The sequence below is a fragment of the Prunus avium genome, chromosome 7 (genome assembly GCF_965620075.1).
Source record: "Prunus avium chromosome 7, drPruAviu1.hap1.1, whole genome shotgun sequence".
Classification (NCBI taxonomy): Eukaryota; Viridiplantae; Streptophyta; class Magnoliopsida; order Rosales; family Rosaceae; genus Prunus; species Prunus avium.
In genome coordinates, this window is record NC_142290.1 from 32,653,503 (window position 1) to 32,669,550 (window position 16,048).

The 16,048-nt window shown below is 36.3% G+C and overlaps 3 protein-coding genes across 6 annotated transcripts; 2 read left to right on the forward strand and 1 right to left on the reverse strand.

Moving 5' to 3' along the window:
• The first annotated feature begins 1,516 nt into the window (after positions 1–1,516).
• LOC110773818 (protein RADIALIS-like 4) lies at positions 1,517–2,959 on the forward strand. Of its 3 annotated transcripts, none has more exons than XM_088243916.1 (3): positions 1,517–1,536; positions 2,015–2,284; positions 2,561–2,788. In XM_088243916.1, exons 2-3 carry the CDS (start codon positions 2,019–2,021, stop codon positions 2,610–2,612), a joined length of 318 nt encoding a protein of 105 aa, XP_088100042.1. In that variant the 5' UTR covers positions 1,517–1,536; positions 2,015–2,018; the 3' UTR covers positions 2,613–2,788. The 3 variants fall into 3 exon arrangements, with proteins under 3 accessions (XP_088100042.1, XP_088100041.1, XP_088100044.1); XM_088243915.1 differs by lacking the exon at positions 1,517–1,536 and adding an exon at positions 1,589–1,837; XM_088243918.1 differs by lacking the exons at positions 1,517–1,536; positions 2,561–2,788 and adding an exon at positions 2,795–2,959 and having other exon boundaries at positions 1,617–2,284.
• Positions 2,960–3,736: 777 nt separating this feature from the next.
• Positions 3,737–6,550, forward strand: LOC110773811 (uncharacterized). 2 transcript variants are annotated; one of them, XM_021978334.2, is made up of 9 exons: positions 3,743–4,218; positions 4,308–4,379; positions 4,470–4,544; positions 4,793–4,876; positions 5,215–5,284; positions 5,366–5,457; positions 5,658–5,699; positions 5,790–5,870; positions 6,169–6,550. In XM_021978334.2, exons 1-9 carry the CDS (start codon positions 4,207–4,209, stop codon positions 6,247–6,249), a joined length of 609 nt encoding a protein of 202 aa, XP_021834026.1. In that variant the 5' UTR covers positions 3,743–4,206; the 3' UTR covers positions 6,250–6,550. The 2 variants fall into 2 exon arrangements, with proteins under 2 accessions (XP_088100040.1, XP_021834026.1); XM_088243914.1 differs by lacking the exon at positions 5,658–5,699 and having other exon boundaries at positions 3,737–4,218.
• An 82-nt stretch (positions 6,551–6,632) lies between these two features.
• On the reverse strand, positions 6,633–14,601 carry LOC110773801 (nucleolar protein). The gene is made up of 26 exons (XM_021978325.2): positions 14,350–14,601; positions 13,952–14,113; positions 13,581–13,746; positions 13,334–13,450; positions 13,119–13,252; positions 12,891–13,041; positions 12,646–12,713; positions 12,051–12,149; positions 11,836–11,951; positions 11,508–11,682; positions 11,307–11,417; positions 11,150–11,228; positions 10,896–11,039; positions 10,677–10,790; positions 9,924–10,045; positions 9,753–9,835; positions 9,547–9,671; positions 9,299–9,419; positions 9,084–9,221; positions 8,731–8,827; positions 8,503–8,628; positions 7,927–8,019; positions 7,713–7,818; positions 7,445–7,587; positions 7,261–7,347; positions 6,633–7,141 (listed from the first exon to the last, which is right to left on the reverse strand). Exons 1-26 carry the CDS (start codon positions 14,503–14,505, stop codon positions 7,013–7,015), a joined length of 3,162 nt encoding a protein of 1,053 aa, XP_021834017.2. The 5' UTR covers positions 14,506–14,601; the 3' UTR covers positions 6,633–7,012.
• Positions 14,602–16,048: the final 1,447 nt, after the last annotated feature.

Here is a 16,048-nt window from a genome sequence, read left to right on the forward strand (position 1 = left end):
GGCCTTCCTCGGCAATCAGCCCATCTGGACCACATAAGAGCATGTTGAAGAAAAGAATGGGCCACAACATTTTACAGCCCTCAGAGTCAAATTTGCCAAGAAATATTGGAGAAATTATCCATGTTGTCCTATTTTATGAATTTAGTAATATCTTCTCTTGGTGAACCTTATAACTAATATCTTCTCTTGAATCGCTTTGGGATGGGTTTTTTATATATATATTTTTTATATTAAATTTGGTTTTGGGGTTGCACTGGAGTTGAATCACATTTGAAACTCCTGTGCTAGAAAAGGTTCTTGTATTTTCATAGAGTTAGTAATTGTATGGTATGAATTTGTCAAATGACTAATTCTTAAGCACCAAGTATCCAGCAAGTCATTTTTCCCAATTGATTGATAAAGAGCCTGAAAAGCAAAGCAAATTATAAAGGAGAGATCATCACTTTATTTTTTAGGTGAAAAAGGGGGGTAAACAACCCCAAACACAAACAGAGATGATCATCCCTTTTGGGATAAGAACAATATTGAGTTTATTAGCAGAAAAAATACAAGTAAAGGATCCCATTTCTTATCTTCCTAAATTTGCTGCTGCTTTTTCTTTATTCTTTTTGTTTTCCTTCAGGGCTAAGCACCAGAAAAATTAGGCTATGGGTTCACATCACATTCAGGGTTGAATAGTTTAGAGATGATACCAAAAGATGCTTTCCTTGGGGGGAATAGCTCAAGATAAGCGTGTAGCTTTAAACTTTCCTAAACATGATCATCCTATACTTAAAATAATCAAATTTTTTTCTCAAAAAAACAGGATAAGCAAACCTCAAAAGAACACAAAGCATGCATTTTCATTACCCAATCCGCCGATTTCAAAGGAGGACAAGAAAAAGTCTAGCAAATATGAGAAACTTCACATGGGCTTATGAGTTTTGTTCCACACTAATGAATAATATAATATAGAAAAGCAGATTAGACAAAGAAACACCCTTTTCTTTATCTCCATTTTTGGACAAAAGCTACAATAATGGAACTCTATGCATATCATACCATTTCATATGCATTGAATTACCTAGTAGAGATAAATTACTAACAAAAAGAAAACAAAATAAGCTTGGATTGATGAACAATGACCCAAGAAAACCAAATTCTCATTTCTAGAGTCAGACAGAAACTAGAATACAGGATAAAACTAGGACCAGAGAGTATCCAATTTTATACAGTAGCTAAAAAAAGAAGTGTGATTCTTGTAAGTAACCACAACTTGGTCCTGCCACTTCCAGAAAACCAGGAAGAAGAATTTGTTTAATGATAATAATGTAGGATGCACAAATATACATGTTACAACAACATTTGTTTCTTTTGTATCAATAAATATCAAGAAATTTTTTGGAAAACATGGTCTGGATTTACAGTTTTACAATCATTTTCTTGAAAGTGAAATTAACCAGGCAGGCAAGCCAGATTCTCCTAACCAACACTGTTTTGCAATGATATAATTTAAGGAAAGAACATTTCACGATGACATCTAATTATTCTCAAAAGGTGAGTGGGTTCTTTCTTTAATGATTCTCCCCTCTACTTATGAAAACCCACATGCTTATAATAATATAATATTAGATCATCGTACTTCCGATTACAAAAAGACTTGGAAAGGAAGCAATTGACTGTCCTTGGAATCACATAACTCCTTCTCTCTCTGTCTCTCTGTCTCTCTGTTCCTAGTTTCTGCTTCTTATTCTAAACACATAATATTTTATAATATGCAAACCAGAAATTTTGTCTGCCAACTTGCATCACCCCATTTGCATGAACAGTGATCCTGTGATCTAGTCCCTTGACTTAAGTATACTACCTTTCTTTATATTTCAGACTTTCTATACCATTCAGCTTCTCTGCCTTAGGCTTTACCTTTCAATTTTTTACAATCCTTTTATCACCCGAATTCATTCTCTCTTAAATATACTAAAGAAACTTTGTTCTGATCACTTTCGCCATACTAATCGTTGCTCTAATATCTCAGAAACATGAGCAAGCTTTCTTCCCCGCAACCCAGTTTGACTTGGACAGCCAAACAAAACAAATTGTTCGAAAACGCTCTGGCAACATATGATGAGGAAACCCCTGATCGTTGGCACAAGATAGCCAGGATTGTTGGAGGGACGACTGAAGAGGAAGTGAAGAGGCAGTATGAGATCCTTCTATCAGACATCAAGCGCATTGAGTCAGGCAAAGTTCCCCTTCCTAAGTATAGGAAAGTTGGAGCAAGTAACATCAGCAATGAAGAAAAGAGGTAATACGCTTCTCCTTATTACTTGATAAGATGTAGACAAACAGCTTCTAAATCCTTGATTAACCATATTCAAACCTTCTATAACCACAAGATATATGAACTGTTCTATGATATCACCAACGGTAACAAGTGAAACACACTTCTGTACTAAATCCATACTCACAAATATAATGATTCTAGGTATCACTATTGTGCTTGTGAAAGCATAGAAGTCCATCTTAGATAACCTCGAGCCTCAATTTGATACTAACCTTCTTATTCTTCATTTTGCATGAGCTTGAATCTTCTTCATAGGTGGAGTCGCACTTTCAACGTTGTCATTATCTGATCTTCATCCTAACAGTTAAAGCCATAGTGGATGAAAGAACATTGCTTACTCCTTGCTCATATCTTTTGTTCCTATACTGGAAGAAAGTTTGTTCATTGATGATGATTTGCAGCACTAGAAAGCACTTAGTTCAGAAAACACTACAAGCTGCCTGTATAATAACTTCCATTTTTCTTCTGCAGCCTGAAGATCCTAAAGCTCTAAAGGAAGATGCCCTCCAGAAGAGCACCAAATTCCTCTTAAAGTGGATCTAGAAATTAACTCATAACACCCCACTCTTCCCTACCCCTTACCCTTTTTCGTTCATGTAACTTCCAGATGCAATATACTTTTGTCTTGCACATGTACCCAGGAAGAATCATCCCATATGCTATTGCTTACTTATTTCTCATCATTATTTAAAGAAAGGATGCATATCACATGAGCCTTAGCTCTAAGTCACATAGGGTGGGTTGGGGTTAAGGGAAGAAATCTTAGGTTCAAAATTAAAGAAAGGAAGCATTAAATAACATAGTACTCTAACTGAGTGACACATTTTTAAACTCATTACAATAAGTTTGCAACTGACATTGTAAGATTCAAATCATTCCCAAAAAGGGCATGAAACACTAGAATCATTTGGATGTAAACTGCTAATTTTCCACGTTTGAGTGTTAGCATACCAACGAAAACCGGCTAACAACTAAACTATGTTACCATTCCAGTCATCATGAAGTTTGCTCCGTCAGTCACTCACACGCACATGTGCAATAGCAATTGTTTGATCAGAACTCTAGCATTCGCTTTCTATACATTTCTAGTCATTCATGCCAATCATAAATGCTAGATAAGAATCTCAAAAATGTCTTACACTACTATTTTCTCTGCAACCCAGAAAACAGAAAAGCTCAGAAAATGTTCCTAATCTGTAGTTGTTTGCAAAGGCAGTGGTGTTTCTCCTTCCTTTGGGCCACCGCCACTCTTTTCTCTGTAAAGTTTTGCCCTTTCAAACATCTGTTTTAGACCAAACCAAAACCAAAATCATATTTATCTCCCAAATTTCCAACAATTCACAAATATAAATCTGCCACTAAGTAAATACATGTTCTGCAAACAAGAGTGAGAGAGAGGCCAGAAGCGTACCTTCCGCACTGTCTCTTTCATGCAAGTTCTGTGTTCATCCATTGAGGCATGAATAAATTCATGAATGTGATCCCTCAAATTCGACACAAAGCTGCCACTCCCAAAATTCTTCTTTCTACAAGAACCCATAGTCGCCGTTGATTTACTTTGTAATACTAAAACGTCGTCCTTGCGGTATTTGGCGCACTGAGGTCCTGAGGAGCTGAGCAGGAAAACAAAATGGAGGTAAAAGAAACTGACTTGGGGAAGGAGGCAAAGGCGCCAATGAGGCCATGTGATATTAACTCTTTCCAAAATGCAAAACGACGCCGTCAGATATAGGGTATATTCTGGAGAAAAATGCGATTTGAACTGGGCCAAGTTGAACCATTAGGCCCAAAACGGAAAGTGTACGTATACTTTCAGTCACAGCCAGCCAGTGGTTTGCAGTTCTCTCTGATAATTTGATAAAGCAGAAAGTGAATCGACAAAGATGTCATTTCAGGTTCGTCATTACAAATTAACCTTAACCCATAAATTTTCGGTGTTTAAAAGAAGCGAATTTGCAGAAATTTCTAATCTTTTCTGCGACAGATAATATTGGGTTCGGCGTCAATGGCACGCCGGAAAATACTAGCGGAGATGGGATATGAATTCACAATCATGGTACATTGTGTTTATACAAAAGAAGCAATTTTTTTTTTGTCTTGCTTAATGGGTAGCTATTGAAATTTTTGATCGGGTTTATGGGTCTAGACTGCAGACATAGACGAAAAAAGTATAAGGATGGATAAGCCTGAGGAATTGGTGATGGTTCTAGCTGAGGCCAAAGTACGTCTTCTTTGTCCACTTTTGCTTTTTCTTTGCTTTCTTTCAATTTTGTGGTGGTTATGTAAGTTCTTTAGTTTTACTTTGCTGGTCAAATAAGTGGGTTCAATTTTGTTTTACAAGAATTGCAATTAGAACTGTAGATTCTAATTTATATGCATTACTTTTCAGTTTGCATGACTTTTGAATTATATTTATGAGAATATAACTTTCATTCAAGTGTGTCTTGCCTCCCTTCTTATTTTTGTTAGGCAGATGCCATAATTTCAAGGCTTCAAATTACAAGTCAGCCGGATGAAGATGCTCATGCAACACTGTTGATTACTGCGGACACAGTATGCGTTTATATGTAATATATTTACATTTTTCAACTTCTTGCTATTTGAAATGTATCTGATTTTGACATAGATTAGTTTCTCATTCGCTAAGAATCGAAACAGAACATGTCTCTGTTATAAAATTCTGTAATTGAAATACCCTTTACTGTGGTCCGGTAATTCCATTTGCTCTTTAAGTGTGGCCCACTTATCCAGAAAACATGTTGCAGGTAAAAAAAAACATCAAAAGCTGTTTTTTCTTTTAGTGAATTTTAGTGAGCGTCTCTTGTGTTGTTGGCATGTATTGTGCAGTTAAAGGTTAATTCTCACTACTACTGCGTCTTATTGATTTTGAGGTGGTGGTGTATGAAGGGATAATAAGGGAAAAACCATCCAGCAAGGAAGAAGCATGGAATTTTATCAAAGGTTTGCTTAAATGGAAACTGTCCACCTTTTCCCTTTGTTAAAATTAGCTGGATGTAGTGGTCAGGTCTTTGTGGGTTGCAGGCTATTCTGGCGGTCAAGCTGCAGTTATAGGCTCTGTATTTGTGACCAACCTTAAAACAGGGAAAAGACAAGGAGGATGTTGCAGAGCAGAGGTACTTATTCTTTTACTGCTTAAGCTCATTCTTTAGCTGTCCTGTCCTAAAGAGCAACAATCAAGTTTCAACATGTCAGAAATAACCTTCTTTTCTCCCTTTTTTGGTTCAAGTTTGTGATTAACAAAGATTATGGATAGTTATATCCTTCCTGGTTAGTTTGGTAATTATAATATCTATTTGATGATGTTGTGGTACAGGTTTATTTTCATGTCATACCAGAGGAGATTATTGATAGCTTGGTAAATATTGGATACATAATCACTTTAGGTACTTCATTGTGAGCTATTTTTCTTTGTTGAATTTTGTTTATGAGTCTGATGTTGGCCCAGATAGAGGAGGGAATTACACTCGATGTCGCTGGGGGTTTGATGCTGGAACATCCACTGATATCTCCTTTTGTAGAAGCAGTGGTTAGCTCTCTCTTCTCTCTATCTCATGTCTATGCTGCAGAGATACAACTAAGAGAGCCTTTCAAATGGTCCTTTCATTTTTTAGCCTCATTCCTTGTGCTTCACTAATGTGTTCTAAAATTTTCTTGCATCTTCCAAATGAGTGAGCAACCAAACAAACTTGAATTTTAGCCTCAGTATATCTTTACATCTTGCATGCATATATATTAATAATCATCATAGTTTGCCCCACAATTATTGCTCTTGATCTGCCTTCTCAAACATTTCTTTGCAATGTGCTTCGTTCGGTTTGTGGCAGGTAGGGACGACTGACACAGTGATGGGGCTACCTAAAGAACTCACAGAAAAACTCATTCATGAAGCACTCCAACTGCTGTAGTTACTAGCGACCAGGCTCTTGTTGATAACATGGCAGCTGCAGATGAATCTACAATTTCCCGTCAGTTTCAGAATTGTGGGATTGAACCCCATCATTAATGACTTCAACTGAGGTTGTGTAATTGTTTTTACCACATCAATATTAAACATTTTGATATTGATTATGGCGATGATGGCACATATTTTAAATATCATACTTCTCTTAATTTTGAAGATATGATATTAAATTATGTTCCTTTGTATTCACATGTAATACCTTAATCATGTTATATGAAATTCCTACTATATCCAGTCAAAAGAAAGCCTTACTCGAGATAATTGTTCTTTTTCGACAATATAGAGCATATTATGCCATAAGCTACTTTCAAGTAACAAGATGAAACAGTTCGAAAGAATTTCTCATCAACAAAAATGCTGCTCTCAAGCCGCTCACTGTAACATAATACAATTTCAGATAGAAAAATTCTCATGGCTGGAAATACGACTATACAAATAGCGTCCTTTATCTTTTTTGCTTCTTTCTGTTATGAGCATTGCAATTACTTGTAAACCTAATGATACACATGTTACAAAATAGACCCTCTAAACTCGCTCAATATGCAGCCGCACATCAAAGCTTATGATGGCGACAAGGATCTAAATGGGTGACCTCGGCTTTAAATTAATGGAGCTGAGGGTTGCTTATCGTGTCAAAAAGCAGCTGCAGCTGAGAAGTAAAATTCTTGTCACCCATGAAGCTTTGAGCAATTGAGGATATAATAGATTTAACTCATGAGCCTTGGGGCTTTGAGGAGATAAATGCCCCTCACAAACCCTTTTCCAACTTTACCGACATCTTTTAATATATCAGTTGGATCTTTTACTTCCTCTGCTTCTTCTTCCCGCCCCCGTTTCTGCAGATATTAGGATCAGAGAATACAGCTGATTACGATGTGTAGAAGAATAATTTTTTAAAATTTTCATTGAGAATTTGGGATACACATTTATTCTGTTGGAACACATCCAATTATACCTTTGAACTATATCTCCCCCAAGTTATGCCAACAGCATCACCACCCAGAGAATCATACCATAGCTTGAAGGTGTTGGAGTACTCTTTCTACATTCAAGAAAAGAAGATGTAAGCAAAGATGGCCCAGAAAGAAATAGAACGCAACGGCATCATGGTCAAAAGTAAGGCATTGCATAATACTTGCCTCTATATCCCCAACAAAGCACCTCATTGGATCAAAGTTTACCAATAGCTTATTCCTTAGGTCCTCTGAGTTTCCATTCAGGTCACCAGGCAAAAGAAAGGGGTGAAAAACCTTGCTCGCATTCCCACGTGCCACATGCACCCCTGAACAAGATATGCTCATAATGAAAACTTGGCACATACCAATATTTGAGTGTTGCATTGCCACAAAAGGAGAGAGAATAGCAATAAAACCGTGGCCATGCAAACATTCAGGTAAGATAAAGAACCTTGATTTAATTCAGACGAGAAGAGAAGACGTTGGGGGTAAGGTAATTTATCTCCGTGGAGAAGAATCACAGCATCGTAATTGTTCAAAGGAGTTTTAAAAAGGCACTGCAAACCAAGAATTAAACTTTAAAAGTTCGCAACTTCGCATATATCAAAACAGGCATTAAAGAAAAACCATTAGTGGATAACAATTAGTAAATTTGTCAGGCTCACCTCCCATCTATAAGAATCATTATGATCCTCCGATATCAGTTTGGTCAACAAGTTTGCACTGCTACCAGCATAGGCCATCAACCTCTTTAACTCCTTGCATATTCAACAAGATAAACTTCTAGATAAGCATAGTAAAAAACATATCTATAATTCCTAGCAAAAATGTTACTGCACTTGGTACAGGCATACAGATAGCCAGCCATCACAAATTTTAGAGACACATCCGTTTTGTTGAGGATTATTCATTTCAATGTTCTGTCAGCCAATGGTTTCAATTAGTCCTATCTTTTGATTACAATCATTAGAAGAATTAACGAAAGTCCCCCATGTCTATAATTAACATTTGCATGGAAACTAAGTTTTGAACTGATATTCTAACATGAGCCAAGAAAAGAATTAGACAATGCATTTTAATGGAAAAGGAAAAGCATTGAAATGCCAGTAAAATTTATTAAATAGGCAGGATCAGCTCAGGAAAAGTATCATAGACCAGAATACTAGAGAGAGCACCAAGAACTTACTAAAAAAATAACTTTATTACAGGAAAATAAAAACCAATCAAAAGGATCTGCTAACCATTGAGTTTGGTGAGAATCTGGTCCAAGCTTCGGATGCCTTGTCGTAAGCTGTAGCTAAGAACATTGCTGGATTTACGCTTTGCACATTTTCTTCATAAGTTTTTCTACTTGACATAAAGTTATCCTGAAGTTGAGAACTGCTATTAGTAGCAACCAAGAAAATATAAACTCAAGAAAACAAAGAGATCAACAAGGTTCTTAATTAAAGCTCAACTCAAGAACTTACGCTTATCTCTTTCTCATCATTTGGAGTCAAATCATTATTTATGTCAACAACTAATGCAGAAAAGGTCCAGTCATAATCCGCTAATAATCGCAGGAACCTGTTGATGAAATTACCATGCATATGAGAGGACAGTTTTAGCTGAATAAGACAGCACCATTGTAAAGTTTCGCAATAATTATTGTGTGTGTGCTACACCGCATTATTTCTAATTGCCAGTCAAGTTGGAATTATTTGACTTAGATGCTCCTAAGTAAAAAAAAGAAAGCAAGCAATTTAGTAATTCTATCTTTTTAAGCAAAAGTGTCATTCAGAACTATATAAATGCCCTGCAAATAGGATATATAAATGTCAACCTTAAAAATCCAGTGATCCGTGAGGAAGGAGCATTAAATGGTAAAGGCTTCAAAAAAATGTATGCAACCAATAGCTCAATTGCCTCCTCCGCCAAGCAAGCAGAAAACAGATGCGATGCAACCCACCGTTTTGCAAGCCTTCACATGAAACGAAAAAAGTTATATGCAGTAAAAGATCATAAAAAAGAGAAAAAAATGTAAATGCTAAAACTCACCTAACAACTGGCCCATATGCTGCGTAACAACCCTGTAATCCATTAATCATGCTGGAATGTTGACTGCGAAAATATAGTTCCCTGTCCATATTAGAAACCTGCTTCACTTGATCATCTCCAGCTGCAGTCAGAAAGAAGTTGAAGGGGTCAGCATTAATAGAATCCGACATCCTTTCTTATTAAAAGGGGAAAAAGAATCTAACATCCCAACAGTGAAAATGTAATCATACGTGAGTCTGAGTTCTTACTTTCCCGTCTCAACAAAGTCAGGCCTCTCTCATGCCAAATTTTAAGGCGAAAGGCATATCCAGAGACAAAAACATCCACATCATCCTCAGTAGCTGTACATGTCATCCCCCAATTATTCTGGAGACTGCCATAGTAGTATCATCAGATAATTCTTTCAAAATACAGTATAGCTAGTATTGAAATTTTGTAATCCCAGTCTGCCCACCTCTCTCCAATCTTGAGAAGGAATGCAGATTTAGTTTTCTCAATCGCAACATCATCCATTGGCCAGTTTCCAGAACCTTCCAACTAATTAGATGAAGTAATGAGGCTTTGTTAACTGACTGGAAATATTAATTTAAAAAATCATGAATAGTCAAAGGATATAGTGGCGTGCCTGGATCATAACTTCCAGCGGACGAATGCATGAAGGGGGGAGACTACGTAGTCTTAGAAAAGTACCCTTTTCATTAGCAAGGGGATGAGGTTCAGGTGGGAAAACTGATGAAAACCTGAAAGCTGTATATAAATGTATAGATGTCATGATAAGCGCGCACTGCTTGACCTTGAGCAAAAGAGGGTGAAGGAAGAAACATATAAAAAGCATACCTTTATATACAAATTATCTTATCATTTTTTTTTCTGGATATAATTATACTATCATTTCAAAATCATATTACTAATGAATTTTTACAAGATATACAACTGTTATTATATTTTCAAGCAATGAATAAAATTTGCCAATCTCTTTTATCAACAAAAGGTATACACACATGCTGAGGAAAAACCCAAGTGGGCCAAAGTGACTGTACAGATCTTCAATACTGAAAAAAGGTTTCAAATTACCCCAAATTTTAGAGCATCATGTGTGTGAGCGTGCACATGTGTACATGTGTAGAAAACTTTAATCTAAAACTTTTGATGAGTTATACAGAAGAAAAAGGAAATATAATGAGAATATTTCCACCAACCTTCGAAATTAAAATTCTGGAACAAAAGTGTTGGATGCTAACGAACACAATGTATAACAACAATCAAATAATTCCATATCCCGAACACAGAGAGAATACAAGCCATAATCAAATATTTGGAATAGACAATTCATGCTCAGCATTTAAATTTTTTTTTTTTTCCAGCTAAGAAATTATACCTGAATCTAGGGGCTGCACAGTAGAAATCTTCAGAGGAATGTCTTCAATAAGACGCAGTTGTTTTGATAGAATTTCAAATGCCCCAAGCAAACTCCCAGAAGATGATATAGGATCTGCGGGAGTTAAGATGTTTTCATAAAGCAATAAATGAAACAAAGAACAAGAGAACTATATAGAAATCGCACAAAAATTAACGGTAACAAATGGCTCTAGTTTACCTTCAGTGCCATATAGCAACGAGAAATCAAGTTGATCCACGATGTGCATTATATTCTCTTTTGATACAGAAAGATGTCGCAGAAGCACATACTCAGAAATCCTCTTTAAAATGATATGTCTTTTCCATTGATCACTTTCCCAAACTAAGGAATTGTGCAAACAGTGTCATCATTTTAAATCATGTAAATCATAATGATACAACTAAGGTCAAATAAGTTTTTTTTTTTAAAAGTTGCCAAAATAAATGCCTAACCTGTGCTTTCTGCAATTTTACCATCTTTAAATCTCCTGAGCTCTGCCTTCTCCCCCCAGAACTTGCGGAATTTGAGAGCCTAGAGAGAATGAGTAAAATCAATACATGCATCAAAAGAAATAATTGACTTATAATTCCAAACATACACTCAAAATACCTCCTCTTTATTATCAGCATCTGGACCAATATTAACAATCCTAAAAGCTTTATCTAAAGAGCTCACTGAAATTCCAATAAGCAATGGCTCTGCATTGAGTGTTGACAATCCCTGGAGACACATACCAATATAAACAAATTGAACTGGTACAAAAACATATCTTTGACGTGAGATGCTAAAGTTAAATACTTGATACCGTACATCTTTTATGCTGCATTCAGATAACATGTTTCTCCAAGTGACACGTACAGTCTTCACTCTGTCACTCAACCCTTGAATTAAAACATTATGCACCTTCTGCTCATACAATCTCCAGCATTCATCATCCAAGCAAAATCCTGATGCATAAACTTTACTGTTCCCCTTTAAGTTCAACCTAAAAGAGCAACCATGCACACAAAAAGAACAAATCAAACCGCAAGCAGGCAAGGACAGTAGGGATAATGCAGTCTCAAATCAAACGTTAAGACAAGGTCATGGTACACAATAAAGACAACTTCAATAAGAAACAGATTTGAAAAAATTATACCTTATGATGTGATCATATTTTGCAGGATAGTCAACCCTAGTCACAAAAATTTCTTCAAATCCACAGTCTCTACCTTTCTTTATGCATTCAAGTGTCAAAGCAGACTCATCTTGGAGCTGAAATGCAGAGAAATACATTAGTTTGTAAAGAGGTCAATCGAGTGTGTACTATATATCATTACTATGGACCAAAATTTAACTGTTAATCATTAGTACCTCAAGGAATCCAACCCTTGTCATCCGGAAGGCCAAATTAAAGTTTGTAGACGGACTACATATAACAACTGGAAATGATTCTTTAAGAGGCAACCTTTTCTGCAATCCCAAAGATCATAGTTAACTAACATCAGTATAATACAATATAGGGTAGAGCATTTGTACAAGTTTCAAAATAGACACAGAAGTAATAAGCAAGTGATGAAGGATACTCGTAAAGAGATTATTCCACAGCTTCAGTCCGAAAAACAAAAGCAAGTTTTTCAAATTATTTCAACTGCTAAGAGACATCAACAGACTTCTGAATGAGCACATAGTTCTTTTAAGTCGCAAGGCTGACAAATATCATAAAGGATAATGTGCTAAGAGTGAAGTTCATAAGTATGAAATGCATAGTCATTTGATCTTACTTCCCAACTTGTCTGTTTCTTTGTCATAGTTTCTCTCTAGAAATCATTTGGGGAAAACAGATACAGACATAAAACAAGAAAACCAAAAATGACGAGTACATCACATGTCTATTTTGTGGAACAAAAACAACAAAAAACCTGTGAGAACCATAATTGAACATATTAAGATCCAGTAAACAGCAGACCTCCTTTGGAATAGCATTTTGGCCTTTCGGCGTAAAGTAGAGCCCATGTTTCCAAAGCTCTGAAGTGGCTGCACATGAAATAACAATATTAAGTATAATAGTCATCACAGTTCTCTATTAAAGCCTTGAAAAACCAACTTTGAGTTAGAAAATAGCCAAGTAAGACAATCTAGTTTCTGTAGTGCACAACAGTTCCTTGTTTTGCAAAAACAAAATACAAAAAAAATCCTGTAAAATAAGCATACCAATGAAGTTCAGTGTAACACGGAGTATATGCATTGCCTTCATTGATTTCTTAATACGATCTCTATCCACAAGATATGACAATATGACAGAGATTAAAAATCCATTCAAGCAATCATAAGCATATATTGGTGTCCTCTGACGAGCCCAGACCTACAGCAATAAGAATACCCTAGTCAGAGATATTGCATTAAGATTTTTAAAATGACAAGTGAGCGCTTGGTTTATACCTTCAGCAACTTTAAAGCCTCTTGTAATTCCTTCCAACCCAGAAAAGTTTTCTTGAGAAATTCTTCCATATCTTCAATAAACATGTCTTCCAAAATACTACTATTGTACTTAGGAGTCGCCTGAGGAACGCCCCCTTCAAAAAAGAGTTAAATATATTATAAGCATTTAACTTGAAAACATCATCAAATAGCACAAACACGATAACATACTTTACCTTGATTTAGAGCACGAACATTATTGCGATTCAAGTGCAATTTCGCAATGCTAAAAAGGGATGGTGCCGTAGGAATTATCCTTATACAAAACTCAGGGACTTCAACAAGCTTCATGCCTGTGATACCGATTTATTTGTAATTCAAAAGTTGCATTTATCAGGCACCAAAGAAACGAAAATATTCAGCATTTCAAGTTGATGAAAAGAAAGGAAAAAAAAAAGCAAAAGGTGCCACAGGAAAACAAACCTGGATAGACAATCAATACAGGTTTCCGGACTTCATTCTGTAAGGTGGACCATTCAACCTTCTGAATTAATGAAGAAGACATCAAAAACTTTTTAATTACACAAAGGTACAGGCACCTTTTTGCATGGTACCGGTAATTCAAATAGTCTTTCTCATGGAAACACTCCTGCAAAAGAGAAAATTAGTTAGATTCATGAACTTCCCACATGAGTAAATATACAACTCTGGTGAATCCTGATCACCTAATCTTCTTACCAAAAACTACTCTAACCTCAATTGGCAACGATAATAAATAATTCAGAATTAACACACTTCTTTTGATTATCAAAACAAAAAACATGTTACAATCATGAAGTTTGGTGTTCAAATACCTTGGGCAACCTGACCAAAAGGTCCACATTAACCTCAGGTTTTACAATGCACTGTAGGGCATAACTCCCACCAACTTCAATAGATTTCGGCTTCTTAAACTCGAACTCAACCTTGTCTGCACCAATGTCTCTGACGAATCCGGGAGCTTCATCAGCTGTAACCTGCCCGATTTTTAAACCAAGGATGGCCAGTGAGTTAAATGTAAATGGTGAAAAACAAATTCATTAGATGAATAAGAGTAAAAGTCCAATTCTTGAAAAAATGCATCCCAATAAGATAGCTTTTCAAATTCAAAGAATAAACACCAAATAATCCAGCTCAAAATGCTACAATTTCTCGGCCACCAATCAGAAGTTAGGAATTCGGTTTCAGGAGGGAGTGTGGAAAGAAAACTAACCTTGAGGTTTTCAGGGATTTTATCGATGGCTCCTTTGATGGCTGAAACGGCGTCGTCTACGGCCTTAGTGAATGCAGGTGAGTAGTCTAGCTGGACCTCTTTCAAGAGCTCCGTCACCTTCAGGTCCACTGAGTTCGTGTCTGCAACCGATTCCATTGTTCTTTTGGCTTTGGTTTTGCTTTCGGAGCTAAAACCGAACGTGTAGTTGGAACCTGGTAAAGCTTCTGGTATTTAGGGTTTAGGGTTTAACGGAAGAGGTGGCGGGAGATGCTGGCCCTAACTTATTTATGGGCTAAGCTTCATTCAAAAAGCCCATATAAGCACAGTCCAATTTTCAGTTGGGCTTCATTAAACTTGGAACAAACATAATTTGCTTGCAACCATATTTTGAAGACCCGCTCATTTTGGTTGGGCCTTTAAAGCCCAGAAACCTTATTGGATGGTACTAGAATAGCCCACACAGTGTTACCAGTCGACGTGTTTTAATATGGATGGACGACGAACATATATTTTAAATTATGATACTAGAAAATATGTGCTTGTGTATCATATGGGTGAAGCACTACATAGTTTTAAAGAAAAAATGCACACACATAGTGTTAACAATTACCTAAAGGTTCGAATTTATTACATCTTCCAATATAGGGTAACCTCAACAACGTGTTACGTGTCTGTAAATATTTCTTTAAACTTAGGACGAATTGAAAAAGGGGGTTGGAATCAAATTTTATCCATTTGATTCCCTCTGAAGTTGTAAAGAAGATTCAGCAGTCAAGATCTGGATCGCAATGAGGGATCATAGATCTTCCTTAGCAGAAAAACAAAAAGCGCGACAGTTCCCAGATCAGGAAGTTTATACATATTCCTTAAAAGAGAAATGTGTTGGTTGGTCTTGATGTTCTCTGCAAAAGGTTCAAAAGAGATTCAAAGTGTGGAGGAGAAAGATGTTGTAGAAGAGGGAGAAGAAAGGAAAAGCCTGGCGTTGGGGTATATATCATGAAGACTAGATCTGAGCCAACAACGTACGCTATCCCCTTAGTTTTGGCACTTTTCCACATTCTGCATGTCGGTCGGTTCATCAATTTAGGTACTTCATGTTGCCTCATGTAGCAAATCAACATTCGATTGCCTCAAAAGTTGATTAAGAATTCTTCTGCACATTAAATCAATAGAATTATGTGTGTTTTGTTGTTGGTCAGTTTGTATCATACGTTCAAATAAAAAATAACGTGTTAGCGACTATATATTATTACATGTATAAACGTGTTATGTTGTAATACTGTCAATTTAAAAACGTTTAAACGTATCATACATTTAGCAAGAAAATAGGGGAAAGGCATGAAGACTAGGAGAGAGGCACTGTCTTATCCTATGCCTAGGGAGAGATGGAAATGGATCTGCAATGTTATTTTATATTTTTATTTTGTTTAGATCATGCATAAAACCCTAAGAAGAAATAAAGAAAAAAGAGGGGAGGAAAGAAATCCTAGTATATTTGAGCTTTATTTAGATCTCCTTGGAGGAGACAATTAGAGGTTTACAGTGTTCCCCATAGATATGAGTAGATGTCATGATACTGACAAGGATTTTAGCTTTCACCTAGGACGGCTTGTTAGGGGGGTTTTCTTCCTTCTCCCTCTCAACCCCCCTTTTCTAAATGCTGGTCCACTTATTACTTCCCTTCCCAATTTTTGCTTTT

Excerpts from the sequence above, each read along its gene's own strand:
- LOC110773818 (XM_088243916.1), top strand. The coding sequence starts at position 2,019 with ATGAGCAAGCTTTCTTCCCCGCAACCCAGTTTGACTTGGACAGCCAAA. Across the intron at positions 2,285-2,560 it reads ATCAGCAATGAAGAAAAGAG|CTTGAATCTTCTTCATAGGT; the intron begins GTAATACGCTTC and ends ATTTTGCATGAG.
- LOC110773801 (XM_021978325.2), bottom strand. The coding sequence starts at position 14,505 with ATGGAATCGGTTGCAGACACGAACTCAGTGGACCTGAAGGTGACGGAG. Across the intron at positions 13,253-13,333 it reads TGTTCGTGCTCTAAATCAAG|GGGGCGTTCCTCAGGCGACT; the intron begins GTAAAGTATGTT and ends TCTTTTTTGAAG. Across the intron at positions 9,222-9,298 it reads GCATATGGGCCAGTTGTTAG|GCTTGCAAAACGGTGGGTTG; the intron begins GTGAGTTTTAGC and ends TTTCATGTGAAG.
- LOC110773811 (XM_021978334.2), top strand. Across the intron at positions 4,545-4,792 it reads TGGTTCTAGCTGAGGCCAAA|GCAGATGCCATAATTTCAAG; the intron begins GTACGTCTTCTT and ends TATTTTTGTTAG. Across the intron at positions 5,458-5,657 it reads GAGGATGTTGCAGAGCAGAG|GTTTATTTTCATGTCATACC; the intron begins GTACTTATTCTT and ends GTTGTGGTACAG.